The 17163-nt window shown below is 46.4% G+C and overlaps 2 protein-coding genes across 10 annotated transcripts in view; both read left to right on the top strand.

Annotated features, from left to right (window-relative positions):
- The window catches only part of LOC306917240 (uncharacterized protein), a 50206-nt gene extending 45175 nt beyond the window's left edge, over positions 1 to 5031 (top strand). For all 4 annotated transcript variants that reach the window (XM_079495380.1, XM_079495377.1, XM_079495379.1 and 1 more), the window contains exon 11: positions 4191 to 5031. In XM_079495380.1, the coding sequence (XP_079351506.1) occupies positions 4191 to 4954 (764 nt within the window). In that variant the 3' untranslated portion in view covers positions 4955 to 5031. The remainder of the gene's footprint in view (positions 1 to 4190) is intronic.
- A 1846-nt stretch (positions 5032 to 6877) lies between these two features.
- bin1b (bridging integrator 1b) overlaps positions 6878 to 17163 on the top strand; it is a 37886-nt gene continuing 27600 nt past the window's right edge. For 2 of the 6 annotated variants that reach the window (XM_079495569.1, XM_079495571.1), the window contains exon 1: positions 6885 to 7542. In XM_079495569.1, coding sequence (XP_079351695.1) covers positions 7462 to 7542 — 81 coding nt within the window. In that variant the 5' untranslated portion in view covers positions 6885 to 7461. Of the gene's footprint in view, positions 7543 to 17163 lie in introns of all 6 variants that reach the window. The other 4 variants (XM_079495568.1, XM_079495567.1, XM_079495572.1 and 1 more) reach the window with 4 other exon arrangements.

Below are 17163 nucleotides of genomic sequence, written 5' to 3'. Positions count from 1 at the left end.
ATTTTTTAACTCAAATCTTTGCTTCTGGGGGTCCCTGGACTCCCTGGAACAGAATGTTGTGTGATAGGGGGGTCTGTGGCCAAAAAATACATAACATTTTTGGGGGTCCTTGGCATGAAGTTTTGAGAACCACTGATATAGCAGCGTAAGTCTTTCAGAGAAAACTGTTGTCTTTCTAAAACGGATTCAGACATTTGTAAAATCGGCATCAGGTCTTAATGGACTAATGAGATGAGAGATGAGAAAAGATTTATTACGGACAAAATTCAAATGTCCGTGAATGACTTGGCCAACATTGACTCGACTATTTTAGGTACTTCTGGTAACATTTTAACAACTCAGATTATTTTCCATTAACCGCATCTAACTACCACTCACACATAACACACCTGATCAGCGATTGACCCGTCTTCCTGTGTGTGAAATAGATTCTTTGATCTATTTGTTAGCTACTGTATAGTCCTAAAATATCTACTAATGAATTGTGATTCATTTTTATATTTACATACCTGTAGGCTCACAAGTTAGTGAAATAATTACCGGTATGTAAATAGTACAGTAAGATGTTGCACCATGTGAAATCTGTAAATTAAATATCGTCATGTGATTATCAAATGACTTCGATGGCGATGATGGCCGATAGCGATACCAGGTGTTTTTTAGGCAGTATCGGCAGCTCTCCCGATACTGATATCAGTATCGGATCAACTCTATAGTGAATCCAGTCATTAGGACACCTTCAACCGTTAGTGAAATCAAGTGATCTAATGCTCGGGTGCAATGATTGAAAACCCAAAGGCACTCTGCTCCGAAACCTGATTGGACACCACTGTACGTACGCAAGGCTTTACTCGTTGCATGATAGGTCGATTTTATTTTAGATTGTGGGCTAAAACTGAGAGATGTGGAGCCGTTATGGAACAAAAAAAATCAAATTCAAAGCAATTCTACGCAGTTTTTCCCAACAGCAGTTGTTCTTCAGCAGGGGGGGGGGGGGGGGACCATTGCCAAGTTTCTTTCTAACATTTCATTCTCTCTCTCCGAGCCCTGTTCTATTCCCCCTAACTCATGTTTGCCTGACACAGAAGCAATGTGTGTGTTTGGATGCTTTTATACTGCCTGTCCTTCTGCTCCTTCTCCGCTATCTCCTTTGCCACTCAGCTCCTGTTCCCCAGAGTTAGACTATAGAGGTCAGGTGGTCCTCTGTGTGTTACTAATGAACAGAACGGTCCAGCTCTTGGGTCCCATGATCCCATCTACTATAACTAAAATTAAAACTTTGCACTTCATGAAACACTGCACGGCGCATAGTTGAACACGTCACTTACATAATGTTGTATATGGGCTTTCACAACAAGTAAACCTGTTTACCTTTGTTAGCGTTCCATAATCCATACATGGCCATATACGGTCCAAACAATGTGCCATAATATAGAGAACAAAACAAGCATGTTGTTGTTTTTTAATTCTAACCGGATACGAACAGTAATCAAGAGAGCTAATGAATGCACCTTTAAAATTTAGGCATTTGTTCAATGAGTGGTAACTGAGACTCTCCTTCCTTTCCCCCCCTTCCCTATTTCTCTTGTCTTTCCCTCTTACTTCTCCTCGTCTTCTTTCAATCCATTTCCCCCTCTTGTCTTTTTTCTTTCTTTCTTTCTTTCTTTCTTTCTTTCTTTCTTTCTTTCTTTCTTTCTTTCTTTCTTTCTTTCTTTCTTTCTTTCTTTCTTTCTACCTTCCTCCCTCTCTCTCTCTCTCTCTCTCTCTCTCTCTTTCCTACCCAGATCGGGTGGCGAGTGCCCAGTCCTTGACTTGATCGGAAGGGCAACCCTTCAAGTCGTAATTATTTTTCAGCTTTTATTTAATTTCATTTTATTTTTCTCCATGCAACGACAACAACTCCTGCCAGCAGACAAAAACAGAAACAGCCATGGGACGGAGAGCTTTATTTTCTTCCTTCAATCCACGCAGGATTGATGAAATCAACAGGGAATGAATGCCACTGTGTGACACTGTGCCAAACGGGACGTCTAGGGGGGCCGCCAGTGATAACCACCCCACTGCAACCCACCCAAGATGAATGGCTGGCCTGAATTGAGTGTGTGTGGGGTTGGTTCCTACTTCTGGGCGCGGTGGTGAGGAGGGGGTCTTGTTCAGGGACACACAAGAAGAGAAGACAAATACACCATGGAGCACCTGATCTAAAGTGGGCTCCCGTTTGGGCCCTCAAGAAGAGCGCCACAATGCCTTCGGAGTGGTGACGAGTAGAAGTCGATTGCTTGCATCGAGAGCTGCCTAGTGAAGGTATACAGATGGACATGAGGCTCACAACGATGTAAAACGCTGCTGTGTTTCCAAGCAGTGTTGATTTCGTCTACTGAAAAACTATGACGGAAAATGTTGGTCAACTAAGGCGCAATTCAAAATTTCTGACGAGCCGAAATCATTTCGGCACTACAGCGGTAAAATAGGAGTATGAATCGGCCCTTAATCTTTACACTGGACAAAAATAAATAATCTATGATGACTAAGACTAAATATAGCTAGGCCTACTGGCAATTTTGAATGTGTGCAAATCTTTAAATCTTTAAAGCAAACATTTTTAACTAAAATCTTTGCTTCTGGGGGTGTCCCTGGAACAAAACATTTGGGGGTCCGCAGCCAAGTACATGTCATTTTGGGGGTTCTTGACATGACAAAGTTTTGAGCATCACTGCAACGTATACGTTTTTGAGAAAATGTTTTGAGAATAATTTAGAAGACATTTGTAGAATCGGCCTCGGGTCTTAACCCATTCTGGGCGGGAACCCCTTTTTGTGTTTATTATTTTATACTTTAGCTATTGAATAATAGCAGATCTACAAGCTCGTAGCGTGGCACTCAGTGCCAGTGCGCGGCACTCAGTGCGCATTTTTGAAAAATCGTGAAAATGTGGCGCAGATCTTCTTTCAGAGCAAACATTTTTTAACTCAAATCTTTGCTTCTGGGGAGGTCCCTGGAACAACATATTTTCAGATGGGGGTTGGCAGCCAATTGCATATATTTTTGGGGTCCTTGACATAGAAACAGAGGTCTTTCAGAAAACTGTCAGGATTTAGAAGGCATTTTGTAGAATCGGCCTCAGGTCTTAAATAGGTTTTCAGAAATCAAGGCCAGAGTTCCCGCGAGCTGTTGAATCCGTGCTGTCAGATCATGATTAACCATGCAGCGGTCTGGCCTCCCTTGTCTGGGTATTCTTTGTTATTCGTCGTGTGACGGAGTAAATAATATGCCTTAAGTGGCGTTAAACATACTGGCCGCTTTCCTTTCCGCACGCACCTCGATCCTTCTAGTGAGACTTATCTTATCACCTGGCCTTGGCTCTCCTGCCTTCTCCAAATATTTATCCTCTGATAGACTTGAGACGGTCCCAGCGTGTCACATGCAAGTGTCTGTCTGTCTGTCTGTCTGTCTGTCTGTCTGTCTGTCTGTCTGTCTGGAGTCTGGACGTATTGAAGATATGTGTTTATGTGGACTTTAGAAGGCCTTAAAAACATGCACGCATGTATAGCCTTAATCTAAATGCACACACACACACACACACACACACACACGCACACGTTTATGTGTTTGTGTACACACTCACACACTCAAGTGCAAGTTTAGAAAAACGTGCTCACACACTTGTGCTATCAGGCCTACACACATGTGCATGCACGCACGCACGACGCACGCACGCACGCACACACACACACACACACACACACACACACACACACACACACACACACACACACACACACACACACCCACACACACTTTTTCATGAATGGCAAACCGGCGCCTTTATCTTTCGGGTCCACATTGTTCTTTTATGTGGAGCGGAGGAAAAGAGCAGTAAATATTTAGCTAAGGGGTGTTGGAAAGATTTACTGTGTACGCAAAGACCTTTAGGAATATTGACACTGTCTGTCTGTCTGTCTGTCTGTCTGTCTGTCTGTCTGTCTTTATCCATCTGTCCTGATTTGTCCCATTCATATTTCTCAGTGTGGTGGATTAGAGTCAATATAATGTTAAATGCCACCTGCAGACAATCATGCCAGGTTATGACTGGCTGATGGAAAATCTTACAATGTTTTCCTCTCTTTGTCTCTCTCTCTCTCTCTCTTTCTCTCTCTCTCTCTCTCTCTCTCTCTCTCTCTCTCTTGCAGAACACTCTGTAGCAACCAAATCAGGGGGCTGTTTCCCAGGAGGGGCCCTGGTGACCTTGGCCAGCGGCCTTCAGAAGCCCATGCGTGACTTGCGCGCGGGCGAGCGGGTGCTGTCGTGGCCGGCGGCGGGGGGGAGCAGTAGGGGGGAGGAGGAGGAGCCGGAGGCGGCCGTATTCAGTGAAGTCCTGGCGTTCCTGGATCGCGACCCCGCGACCCGGAAACAGTTCTACGCCGTCCGCACGGAGTCCGGCGCCTCGCTGTCCCTCACGGCCGCGCACCTGCTCTTCGTCGCCGCCGCGGGAACGAACTGCTCGGAGGGCGGCGGTGGCGCCAACGGCTCGGCCGCCACAATGGGAGCCGTGTACGCCAGCACGGTGCGGCCAGGGCAGTGCGTGCTGGTGGCGACCCCCACCGAGGGGCGAGGGGGGCGCGGCAGGGGGCCGGCGCTCCTCTCCCGCATCACCCGGGTGAGCGTGCGCGAGGCCAGGGGGGCGTACGCCCCGCTCACGGAGCGCGGCACGGTGGTGGTGGACGGGGTGGCGGCGTCCTGCTACGCGGCCCTGGACGGGCACGCGCTCGCCCACCGGGCGTTCGCGCCGCTCCGCCTGCTGTACCGCTGGACCGGAGGGGGGGCGAGGAGGAGGAGGGGGGGAGTCCGGGACGGAACGGGACTCCACTGGTACGCGCGGTTCTTACACTGGTTGGGGAGGCTGCTGCTGGCCTCGGAACACTTCCACCCCTGGGGCACGGTGGCGGCGGCGTAGGGGGCCAGGTGGTAGTGACGTGAGGTCGCTTATGTTCATACGGCATGGGGGTGTGTCCCCCCGACCCCCCCGGTGGGCAGGCCAAAAAGCCCCCCCCCCCCCTCCCCCCAAACCTTGAGAGGGTTTGCCAAGTGCTGCCCATTTGAGCTTCGCAGGTAAATGAACCTCTGGGTTCTGGACGGTGGGCATTGTGCCATGTGTGGCCACCCACTAATCTAAAGATGGTAGAGTTGATGGACCTCTTGGCGAAGAATGAGGACTGGTCAGCTATACACTTTCAAGGACAAAACCTTGCTACACACACACACACACACACACACACACACACACACATACACACACACACACACACACATACACACACACACAGTCGGTGCAGAAAGAAGGAGTGACATTTTAGACATTTAAGTGTACACTAGCTGTTGTGTTAATTGAACTCTGAAAGTGTAAAGAAATGGACCTGCACAGACACGACTTAATGAAATGAACTCACAGAAAAACTCCTTGGTTTTTACACTGCATGGAATATGTGGATTGTAATGACGGACAAATCCTACGCTGGGATCCACCCCGTTAAAAAGTTCCCAGAATGCAATGTAGACAGCGGGCAGACACAACAAAGTGCACGAAGGGGAATGTTTGAAAAACTTTGGGTGACAGTTTTGACTGAGCCGAGATTGCGTGCGTATACGGCCTGCTCATCCACAGATGGCGTGAGCCGACCCATATCTCGCAGAAAAATACCTTTCACATGTTTCCTATAATATATATATGGGAGAAAATAATGTTCTGGGAAATATTTTTACTGCTCTATTTTAAGGGTCCTAAATATATTTTTTCAAATGCATGGGCCAATTCTTTTTATGTGAAATGCATTTTTATTTTTCCTTTTTTTTGCACTGTGTGGGGGAAAAAAAGCCAAAAAAAGAAGAAAAGAAAGAAAGAAATAATATATTCTCAATTTTGTCTGAAATAGAAGAGATCTACAGTATGTAACATCATTGTTTAATATTCCAAAGCTGCATATAAAGATTTAGAAGAAGTGATATATATATATATAATCTATTTAAGAGACTTTTGTTGATAGAAATCTATAATGTGATGATGTTGTGGGTGATGATGAGATATTAAGAGATCTATTTTTGGAAATTAAAGTTTTATGGAAACTAGCTGAACTAACACATTTTCATTTATTTTCTTCTTTTTGTAAAACTTTGATAATGTCCTGAGGGGGGTTCGTGTGTGTGTGTGTGTGTGTGTGTGTGTGTGTGTGTGTGTGTGTGTGTGTGTGTGTGTGTGTGTGTGTGTGTGTGTGTGTGTGTGTGTGTGTGTGTGTGTGTGTGTGTGTGTGTGTGTGTGTGTGTGTGTGTGTGTGTGTGTGTGTGTGTGTGTGTGTGTGTGTGTGTGTGTGTGTGTGTGTGTGTGTGTGAGCGCGCGAGTGCGTGCGTGTGTGTTATGTTAGGCCCATAATGCATTTCATGCGTAATTCCGTAAAATGCGCTTTTGCTGACATCTACTGGATTGCTATCAGCAAGGCCTCTGTAGACAGTCTCTGCCCTGTGTGTGTGTGTGTGTGTGTGTGTGTGTGTGTGTGTGTGTGTGTGTGTGTGTGTGTGTGTGTGTGTGTGTGTGTGTGTGTGTGTGTGTGTGTGTGTGTGTGTGTGTGTGTGTGTGTGTGTGTGTGTGTGTGTGTGTGTGTGTGTGTGTGTGTGTGTGTGTGTGTGTGTACTATATGTGGCCCATATGGCCGTGTGTGTGAGTCGCACAGCAAAAACACTGGGACGATTTTAGCAGAAGCGGGGTGGAATTGGAAACAGCTGTGTGTGTGTGTGTGCGCGCGCGCGTGCGTGCGTGCAACCAAAAAAAGCTGTTGTTTAAAGAAAGAAAACAACAGCAGGTTCCGCATGAGTCGCTCGATCGCGTTTTCAACAGTTGTCATCCTGTGTCTAATTATAACGGTTTCTATATCGCTGTGCCTTTAAGGGGGACGGGCAGACAAGAAGGAAACCCAATATCTCCATATCGGACTGAAGAAGAAGCACCGTCAATTAAGAGAGAGAGAGAGAGAGAGGGAGAGAGAGAGAGAGAGAGAGAGACAGACAGAGAGAGAGAGAGAAATACAACCACCACACTGACACAATTTGATTCTGTTAAATCCCGTCGCGGCCTGACTCTGTCCTGCAACAGGTTCCTTCTCTCCTCTCCTCTCACCACCGGCCGGCCCAAAGTTTTAGGATTGTTTTCGTGCACGGGTGCATGCATTTTGGTAATTGATGAACCTCCGACGTCTACGCGTGTTAAATTACGCATTACACCTTTAAGGAGAGCCGTGTCCGTCGCTGCCTGGGATTAGAATTACTAGCGCCAGTAGTCCTGTAGTCCTGACTGACTGAGGAGGGGTTTAACCGAGGGGAGCCTCTCCTTTTTACCAGCGTCCCGCCTGTGTGTCTCTGTCACATCGAAGTGTAGTTTCTGGGGACCCCCCAGTCCCAAAACTCCGCGCAAACATGGCTGAGATCGGAAAAGGGGTCACCGCCGGGAAACTGGGCATCAACATCCAGAAAAAGTTCAGCAGGGCGCAAGAAAAGGTATGTTTTCTTCTTTCTCTCTTCAATCATGAACACATTCGAGTGACAACGGATGTTTAAATTCAACCTTTTATTGTTGACCATAAATGCCACTCAATTATCATTTATTTATAATAATAAACCCCCTTTATTGTCATGGTGGACATGAGTTTCTTCACGCAGATTAAGGTGTCGCTCTAACGGTCCGTTCGTGCACTGCGCTCCGGTGTTTATTCTAAGGCTATAAGGCTCTCTCACTCTCACATGCAGCTACGGTTCACCTCTCTCTCTTGCTAAATGTCAAACCGCCCCGGGCCTGGCCTGGCCTGCATGGCCGGGCCGGGCCGGGCCGGGCTATTTGCGTTGCCCCAGCCGGGTGTCATCGGTGAAACCAGCGGTCCAGCACCCATCACCATCATGCGGTTACTTACAACAAGTTACAACAGCAGAAGCATGGGTGATACATGCATAGAGCATGAAAACACAAAAAGCTGTCATGTCACTCTGTGTCTGTGTGTAGTACTGTACAGTCAACTGTGTGTGTGTGTGTGTGTGTGTGTGTGTGTGTGAAACGTATAGCTAGGCTATTATTGTCTGACCTAATCACTCGGTTGCTTAAGCCCTCTGCAGGTGTTACTTTATTCCTTAATGACGCGACGAAAACAAACTTGTGTCTTCAGTTTAATTTAGCATGAGAGGAACTGTTGTATTTTGGAAAGCAACACACACACACACACACACACACACACACACACACACACACACACACACACACACACACACCTACGTCGTCCCACAAGTCGTCCCAAGTGATTCAACTGGTTGAATTCGACCCAAACCACACCAAAGGGTCACCATATGCAACTTACCATTTGGACCCAAGGAGTTGCATGGTGACCCTTTGGTGTGGTTAGGGGCTTAAGACTATAAACCATTTCAGATGACTATAAGATTAGGACTCCAACTATATGTGTGTGTTATTCAAAAGACCAAGACTAAATCGGAATTTGCTGTCAAAATTAACAGTGTGTGAGAGAGAAAGACACACACACACACACACACACACACACACACACACGCAGACAGAAAGGTTCTAGGCCCCTGGGCCCTGGCTGAAACAGCTGTCTCTGGTTAGCCGGTACCTTCACCACATTAGTCACAGAGCTGACACCGCATGCTATATCCAGGGCATCTTTGTGAAAGGACACTTCATAGCTATTGATGGACTAGTCAGTCAGTTGAACTGCTCGGGATTGTGCGTCCGATCCACCATGACAACATATCGGGACTGGACCGACCACCTCGATGACATATCATCATCATACCAGAAAGTTATGCGGGAACGCCTATAGTGAGTGGCAAAAAAAAGAGGATACTTTCTGGCCTTGATAGCCCTGATTACATTAAATGACGTTAAACAATGTTAAACTCACTGTTGCCACTCGATTTGCCACTCAATTCATGCATGCCCTCTTCTACACTTGCAGTGCATGTTGGTTTGAAGTTTGAGCGCGACAACAATGTTGCCCATTTAGCTAATCATCTGGGGACCGGGGACCCCCCCCCCAGAATGATTTAGGAACCACGCTGGGAGTCCCGACCCCCAGTTTTGGAACCCCCCCCAAGCTCTCTCCACCAGCCTCTGCTATCATTATCATCACCAGCTCAGCTGCACATACCTTTAACTACACTGTTCATTTGTCACTGGTATCGGATGATGTGGAGGCATTCCAATGCACTGGATGTCACAGGCCGAAAAGAGTAGATCTGCTACTCTCAGTGTGGCGACGCATCACACACACACACACACACTTTCATACTACGAGAGATGCATCACACACACACACACACACTGTCATACTACGAGAGAGACGCATCACACACACACACACACACACATCACACACACACACACATCACATCACACACACATTGTCATACCACGATAGACCCATCACACACACATCACACACACACTGTCATACCACTATAGACCCATCACACACACATCACGATGATCATGATGATGATCGGAATCGCATCGGGAGCTAAATAAACCTGATCGGGACATCCCTAGTATCAATATTATATCCATATCATGATATTAGACTGGATATTGTCTGTGATTTTGGATATTGTACTATTCTGATATGGCATAAGCGTTCAACAAAAATATAAATATCGGATCTGGAAAAATCGGTATCGGCACATACTCAAAATGAAATGATCGGAATCGTATCGGGAGCAAATAAACGTGATTGGGACATCCCTAGTAAATGGGGCGGCAGTGGCTCAGGGGTAGAGTGGCCACTAACTCCCCCAGAGTTAGTGTCAAAGTGTCTCTGAAAGACTCCCGATGTGCTGGTTGGTGCCTTGCACGGTTTCCTCCGTCATCGGTGTTATGAACGTGTGTGTGAATTCACACACACAACCTATGTAAAGCACAAGGACATAAAACGTTATTAAATACTTTAAGAGAATAGAACATAGGAATAAGTTTGCAGTTCATGAAAAAAGGGCCTTTTGTCAAGACGTTATATCAGTCACTGGCTATAGTCTCGCGTATCCATACAACTATTCCACAATTACGAGAGGCAACAGTCTGGCAACGTGAGACTATAGTCCACTGGCTGACGTCATTAGTACCGCCACTATTGTCTGCGCCTTCAGAAATGGACCCGTCACTCTGGCAAGAGTTAAATGAACAACTGAGGAGTTGACACTAGTGTACCATTTGCATTCTGTTCTGATCTCCACCCCACCCCCTCACACCTGTCCCCCCCTCTCCCCTTCCCCCTCCTCCCTGCCATGCATGCCTTCCTGTACAAGAGACCACATGGGCGGGGGGGTGTGCGGGGCGGCTATCTATAGACCCCAGCCTCTCATTCTCATCATACTGTGTGACGATACACACCATGACAAGACTGGAAGCTGCATGACTGCTATTTGTGCTGTTGTCGCACCGTTCGATTTCTATAGGACCCCCTAAGTTTTGTATGCGTTTAGTTAGTTAGAAGCACCCCCCCCCCCCCCCCATCATGGGACCAAATTGACGAAAGTGTGTGTGTGTGTGTGTGTGTGTGAGAGAGAGAATTTGCAGCCAAGTTGAGAGAGTGACTGTGTATTTTGGGGTCTGAAATTGAACACCAGTTATCTGCTATGGCCTCTGTGAAACCGATGGTCTCTCTTACACACACATGCGCGCACGCGCGCGTGTTCAGGTCATACAAATACGCACATGGCCTTGTCATGCATCATGTGTGATGTAATGCCGTTTAGAAATGCATCCCTCTATGACAGTTGTCAATTCAATGACCTTCTTTTTTTAAGATATCTTTTGTGGCTTTCACCTTTATTTTATAGAGGGATAGGTAGGTAGATAGGTATACAGTAGGCTGACAGGAAATGGGGAGAGAGATGGGGGGTGACACGCAGTAATGGCCGTCAGGATCGGGAGTCGAACCTGATTGATTGATTGATTGAAATATGTATTAACAGTTTGCAGAATTACAGTACATTTCAAGCACAAACTCAATACAAAGACTGTTAACTGTGAGTGGACGACCCAATTAAGCATTACACTTGTTTACAAGAGGGTCCACCATGTTCAATTCATCAAAACATTTAGAGACGTACAGATAGACACTACTATATAGTCAAAGAACAGAACAGGAATTCATCATAAAGGAGGTAAAAAGGGAAAAAAGACAGTGAGGGGAAAAGGGGGGGTGGGGGGGGATTCAGATTTTACGGGTGCCAGTTTCGAATTGCAGCCGTCCGTAGGTGCCCTTTGAGAGCGGTTTTGAAGGAGTCAAGGGATTCACATGTCTTAATGACTGTTGGTACACTGCCAGACTGGATTACCAGTCAAGGTGCCCAGACGGCTACGCCAGCCGCCCGGGCCTGTCAACTTACGTTTGATCTAGGATGCCAGGTTACATTAGCATTTTAGCTTAACTACCTGTTGGAAAGCTCAGACGACTAGGTTCCCAGCCCCCATGAGCCCTCACCCACTCAGTGACACACATGCATCATCTATCACAGCACCGCCGGTTCCCAAACCTTTTAGCCCGTGACCCAAACTATACTGAAAATAGCAGATTTCTTTATTTTTTCTTTTTTTATGTTCTGTTTATTCTTTTCTTCTTTCTTTTTTTTTACAAATATAGAAGTAAATTGAGAAATACAAACAGAGTAACAAATAGCAGATCTACATACGAGTCGCGACCCACAAATGGGTCCCGACCCAGTTTTGGGGAAACGGTGATCTAGGAGACAGTGTCATTATTATATGCAGTACGGTACAGTTATAGGGGAAAGTCTCCGTGGAGTAGAAGGCCAGCTATAGCTACTGTTATATCTGAAAGACCTGCCCTGTTTCTATATTTGAAAGACACGCCCCCCTACCATGGACCAGGAAATGAATCCCAATGCATTTTTCCCATAGACATTTCAAAAAGTATTTATTTAAAGACGGTTACGCCGTGGACAAAGCCAACTCGAGTCGTGACAACTCATGACAACACAAACAATATTTTGGACCAAACAAATAATTACAAAGAAGAAAAACAACAAAAAAAGTGTTGTAACCTGCCGTTTTTTTCTTCTTTCTAATTTTGTTCGGCCCAAAAAATTGTGTTTGTTGTCATGATTTGTCACGACTCGAGTTGGCTTTGTCCGCGGCGTAAACGTCTTTAAATAAATACTTTCTGAAATGTCTATGAGGAAAATGAACGGAGAATCATTTCCTGGTCCATGGTAGCGACGCTCTATAGCAGCTTGTCCGTGGCAAAGACTTGGTCTTGTTGTCTATGGCAAATGTTTGATTTTCTTTTTTCACACCAGTAGAACTAGACCTGTATGTGCCCGTCGCAGACTCGCAGTCGGCCACCGGCCTACTTGGGAACAATGCAACTTGGGAACGTAATGATATACGTTGTCATAGCACCCGTTTTAACTGTCAGCCGGTGTCCCACATGGAGATCTGTGTGTGAAGACTGCAAACTAAAAAGTGTACTTGGCAATCAATTTGGCCCACTGGCAGAGCCTGATTGGTTGAGCCTCAATTGGCTGAGGCAGAGGCTAGAAATTGCACAGGTGAAAGGAGTTGGCCTCATTTGGCCCACTGGCAGAGCCTTGCCCAGGTGAAAGGAGTTGGCCTCATTAGGCCCACTGGCAGAGCCTGAGCAGAGCCTTTTGTGGTGGTTCTGTAGAACCGTGGGTCTGACTGACTCGATACCTTGTTTTGAAGACACAATTAGTGAATGTCAAGTCTCCAGGTTTACTTCAGAATATGTATGGCAATTATTTACTATGACACTTGTGGCATATATCATGAGTCCACTAGTGGTCCTCAAATGTTTTATTTGCAAACAATATCCACCATAAACCAGCATGGCAACCAATGACTGAAAGACATGTAATAGTTTTATACCTAACTGAAAGACCTGCTACTGTAGTTTATGTTGTATAAGAATTGAAAGATTATAATAATAACAACTGAAAGGCCATGCTAGTTTGTGTTATAACTTAAAGGCAAACTGGCAGATCTGCAGACAGTCATACTTTACTTTGAGGCATCCTGTTTGCTCCATGCTGGGAGCTTATGACCTGCTGGGTCATGTCATTTCCTCACCCTAGCTGCACTGTACTCTTTAATGAAACACACACACACACACACACACACACACACACACACACACACACACACACACACACACACACACACACACACACACACACACTGCAATAGTAGTGCTATATGCACACACACATACACAGAGAGAGGGAGATAGTATCTATCTATCTATCTATCTATCTATCTATCTATCTATCTATCTATCTATCTATCTATCTATCTATCTAACTCTCTCTATCTCTCTCTATCTCTCTCTGGATAACACCTCATTACAAATGAACAGGAAATCCTATAACTTCCCGTCCAGCCACAGTCGATGTGTTGCTGCCTGTGACTGACCATAATTTACAGTCAGAGAGCAGCAACGTGCTACATTTACCCAACAATATGTAACAATAAATAACCTTGAACTTGGAGAGTCACTAGTCTCCACTGAGACACACACACACACACACGGTCGTCCTTTGCCCTAATCTGCCCCTAAGCTTCCCAAAAGTGAGACTTGATTTTTAAAGGCACAGTACCACAATTGCTTCTGCTACTGTCTGAGACCAGTTGTACCAGGTACCACCAGTCAGTGGCTGGCCATGGAGGAGGGGTGTGTTTATACATAGTGGGCTGGGGCAGATAGGATTTCTGATTCTGCCCCCTTTGCCCCTCTTTCTACCCCCCCCCCCCCCCCCCCTCTGTCCCCCCCCCCCCCCCCCCCTCTGTCCTACCCCCCCCCCCCCCCCCCCCCCCCCCCAACCATAGGTGGAGTCTGCCAGTCGGGCAGTCAGTCAGTCCGTTTTTTTTTACTGCTGTTTTTATTGGTCGACAGTATGGGGAGCTCTTTCCGATTGGCCGGTGTCTGGAGTATGTGTGCGGTGACGGTGTCTGAACGTCATTCAGGGAGCACCAACTGAACCCCCCCCCTCCCCCCTCCCGAGTTCATTCACTCACTAACTCTCAAGTAACTATAGATCGGGATCAGATCAGATATCAGAGTTCATGTGGCAACACAGTGGTTTCTCAACCAGTGGTGTGGGGACTATACCAGTGGTCCTTGAGCAGGTGGTCCCCAGCTAAACGATGGAGAGTTGGTAACCAAATGGACCCTTACAGATCTTTAACTCTTGAGAGTGTAAAATGAAAACAAATGGACCCGTTTCATTTTCATGCTCTCAGTCTCAAGGGTTAAACTATTGTTAAACAAGAAGTCTACACAATTACAGAATGTGGAAGAATTGTTATTTTGACCAATGTTTACCTGTTATCTCTCCTAATGGTACCAACATCAATACAGCATGGAACTGTGGGCAAAATCCTATATCCGACAATAACAAAATTCTTTATTTTAGGGTCTGAGAGGCTAAATGTCATCAAATTGTGGTCCGTGGTTCAAATGTTGAAACCACTATGGTAGCAGGATAGGTCGGCAATAGGGACATCTGGGCACACTTTTTACATTTGGATTTTTTTATTTTTTATTTGGAAGTAACCTAAACTTTACATGACAAAATGCTTATTAAACGTTTGACAATGAAGGTCTAATATGGACCATAAATGAATTGTACAATTGCTACAAATAGTGACAGAACATGTATATCCAGTCCTTTTGGGGCATAAACAAGAAGTTGAAGGATACATTTAAGTCTGATAATGATGAACCATCATGTATACTTTACACGGTGATGAAGGCTGGATAGCCGAAACGGATCTGTCTCTCAGTCATGTCGAAAATAAATAGAATTGAAATGTACTCTTGCCACTGTGTGCGATCCATTACATTTGTTTTCCAACTTTACAAAGTTCATACTTTACGTAAAGTTAGACGATTTTTCGAATGTTTTATTTTTTAACATGTCAGACAAAATAGCCCAGAGGTGCCCAGATGTCCCTATAGTGCCCAGTGCTGCCCACTACTCGCACGCACGCACGCACGCACGCACACACGCACGCACGCACGCACGCACGCACGCACGCACGCACACACACACACACACACACACACACACATACACAGAGACCATGCTGCTTAGTAAAAAGGCTAAGTATAGACCAACAAAGTTAATAGTGATACTACTAACTTTAGCTATAACCTTATCCCAGCCCCCACGCTTGGCCCCTTACCCCAAAAACCTGGGTCTGTGTCCAACTGGGCTTCACCCTCTCACACACACACACACACACACACAGAACCCCGCTGTGTCCATTTCCCATAACCTCCAGCGCTTGTAGATCGGGTATTTTTGGCTTAATATATGTTACATGGATCCTGTGGTCGTCGTCGTCGAAAATGTTCCACTCGATGTCATGAGCCGAGTATTCTTTGTGGGCTTAGCGTTGAGGCGCGGTGTGGAACTGGAACCATCGTTGCTTTTAGGATCTGCAGTCAGCTTGATTAAAGGGGGACCGAGTGCATGGTGCCAGTGTGTGTGTGTGGGGGGGGGGGGGGTCACGGCAGTAAGGGGAAGTCCCCCTGGTCCCGCGTCGGCCATGCAGGATTAAGGCAGTGGCAGGTGGCCGGCGGTGGAGCCCGAGCCCCAGAGTGGACATATGTGTTCCAAGTTGGTCATCTGATCAGATTATAGAAGCGCCGCGCGCGACCTTGTTCCACCACAACAACACCCCCCCGACCGGGGCCGGCTGACAAAACGAAACATATCCTCCTCCTCTCGTACATCTCTCCTCTCCCAGTGGTGGTCAAACATTTTTTTGGCTCTGGGTCATTCACCCCAGTAAATTACCTTTTTTTTCATCCACGGCACCCCTGAGTTACATTGTTACTTCGTAAGGTTTGTAAGCCTTGCTGAGACACGGGACGCTCAGGGACGTCCCGTGTCGGAGAGAGGCATGGGCTGAAATCCCGTAAGAGGGCACTTTTGAACGAAACATAGCAGATCTACAAGCTCACAACGCGTCGCGCTGCGACGCGTTGAGAGCTTGTAGATCTGCTATTTTCGGGGCGCAACCCAGCACTCTTTAGCTAGTTGAGATGCGGTGTACGACATGGATTTCTAAACAAATTTGTTCCAACGTAAAATGGTGCGTTCCCAAGTTCAGGAGACTTCGGAAAAAAATCAATTCTCCTGAATGCTGCCTTCCGGCATGGCATGGAAAGGCGAGGAGTGCATTTGCATTTCTTTCACCATAGTAAATGCTGCATTTGTGGTCTGGAGAGGGCAGTTGTTTTACAGACGGGTAAAACGTCCCTTTGATGTCTATGTGTGCACGTCCCTGATGAGGCCCATGGCCATAGGGCAGGAGCCTATTATATCTCCTGTTTCTGTAGCGTGTGGCAGCTTGACGTACAAGTACACCCCCTGAACATGACGCTTGTATGTCGCAGGGACTTACCCCCAATCCAACCCTTGATGCTGAGTGCCAAGCAGGGAGGCACTGGGTCCCATTTTTATAGTCTTTGGTATGACCCGTCCGGGGATCGAACCCCGACCTCCCAGTCTCAGGGCGGACACTCTAACCACAATTATAAGGCCGCTGAGCTGCATGTATTGTTACTTCATAGCAGCTTTTTATCTTTTTTAACATATTGTTTTCACCCAGTGTCAATTGTCGATGGACTGACCTCATGCTTCCTTCTATGCATGAGGAGTCCAAGCTGCTTCTTTTCACCTGAGAGGGGGGAGTTTCCCCGGTTGGACGTCATAGGGCATGGAAGGAACATGTTATTCCAACCGTTCCAATAACGTGTTCCTTCCTTCCTGGAAACTGCAGGTTGGAATCTAACCAGTTTAGATCACAGACATTTTGACTGTGATCTAAATGATAACTGAGACGTGATGAGAGCTCTCAGGCAGAAGAATGTGCTTGTTTTTCATCAATCTGTTGTTTCATGAACGATCACACTTCCATTTTCTGTAAAATGAAACCAAATGGAGTCTCTGGACCCGTAATGGTCCATATGGTTTCATGTTACACTCTCAAGGATTCATTTGGTTACCAACTCTCTGTCGTTTAGCTGGGAACCACGACCGGCCGGGAACCTCCCTCAAGGACCACCG

The sequence above is a fragment of the Electrona antarctica genome (genome assembly GCF_951216825.1).
Source record: "Electrona antarctica genome assembly, chromosome: 24".
Lineage (NCBI taxonomy): Eukaryota > Metazoa > Chordata > Actinopteri > Myctophiformes > Myctophidae > Electrona > Electrona antarctica.
This window is presented reverse-complemented; position numbering and strand designations above follow the sequence as displayed.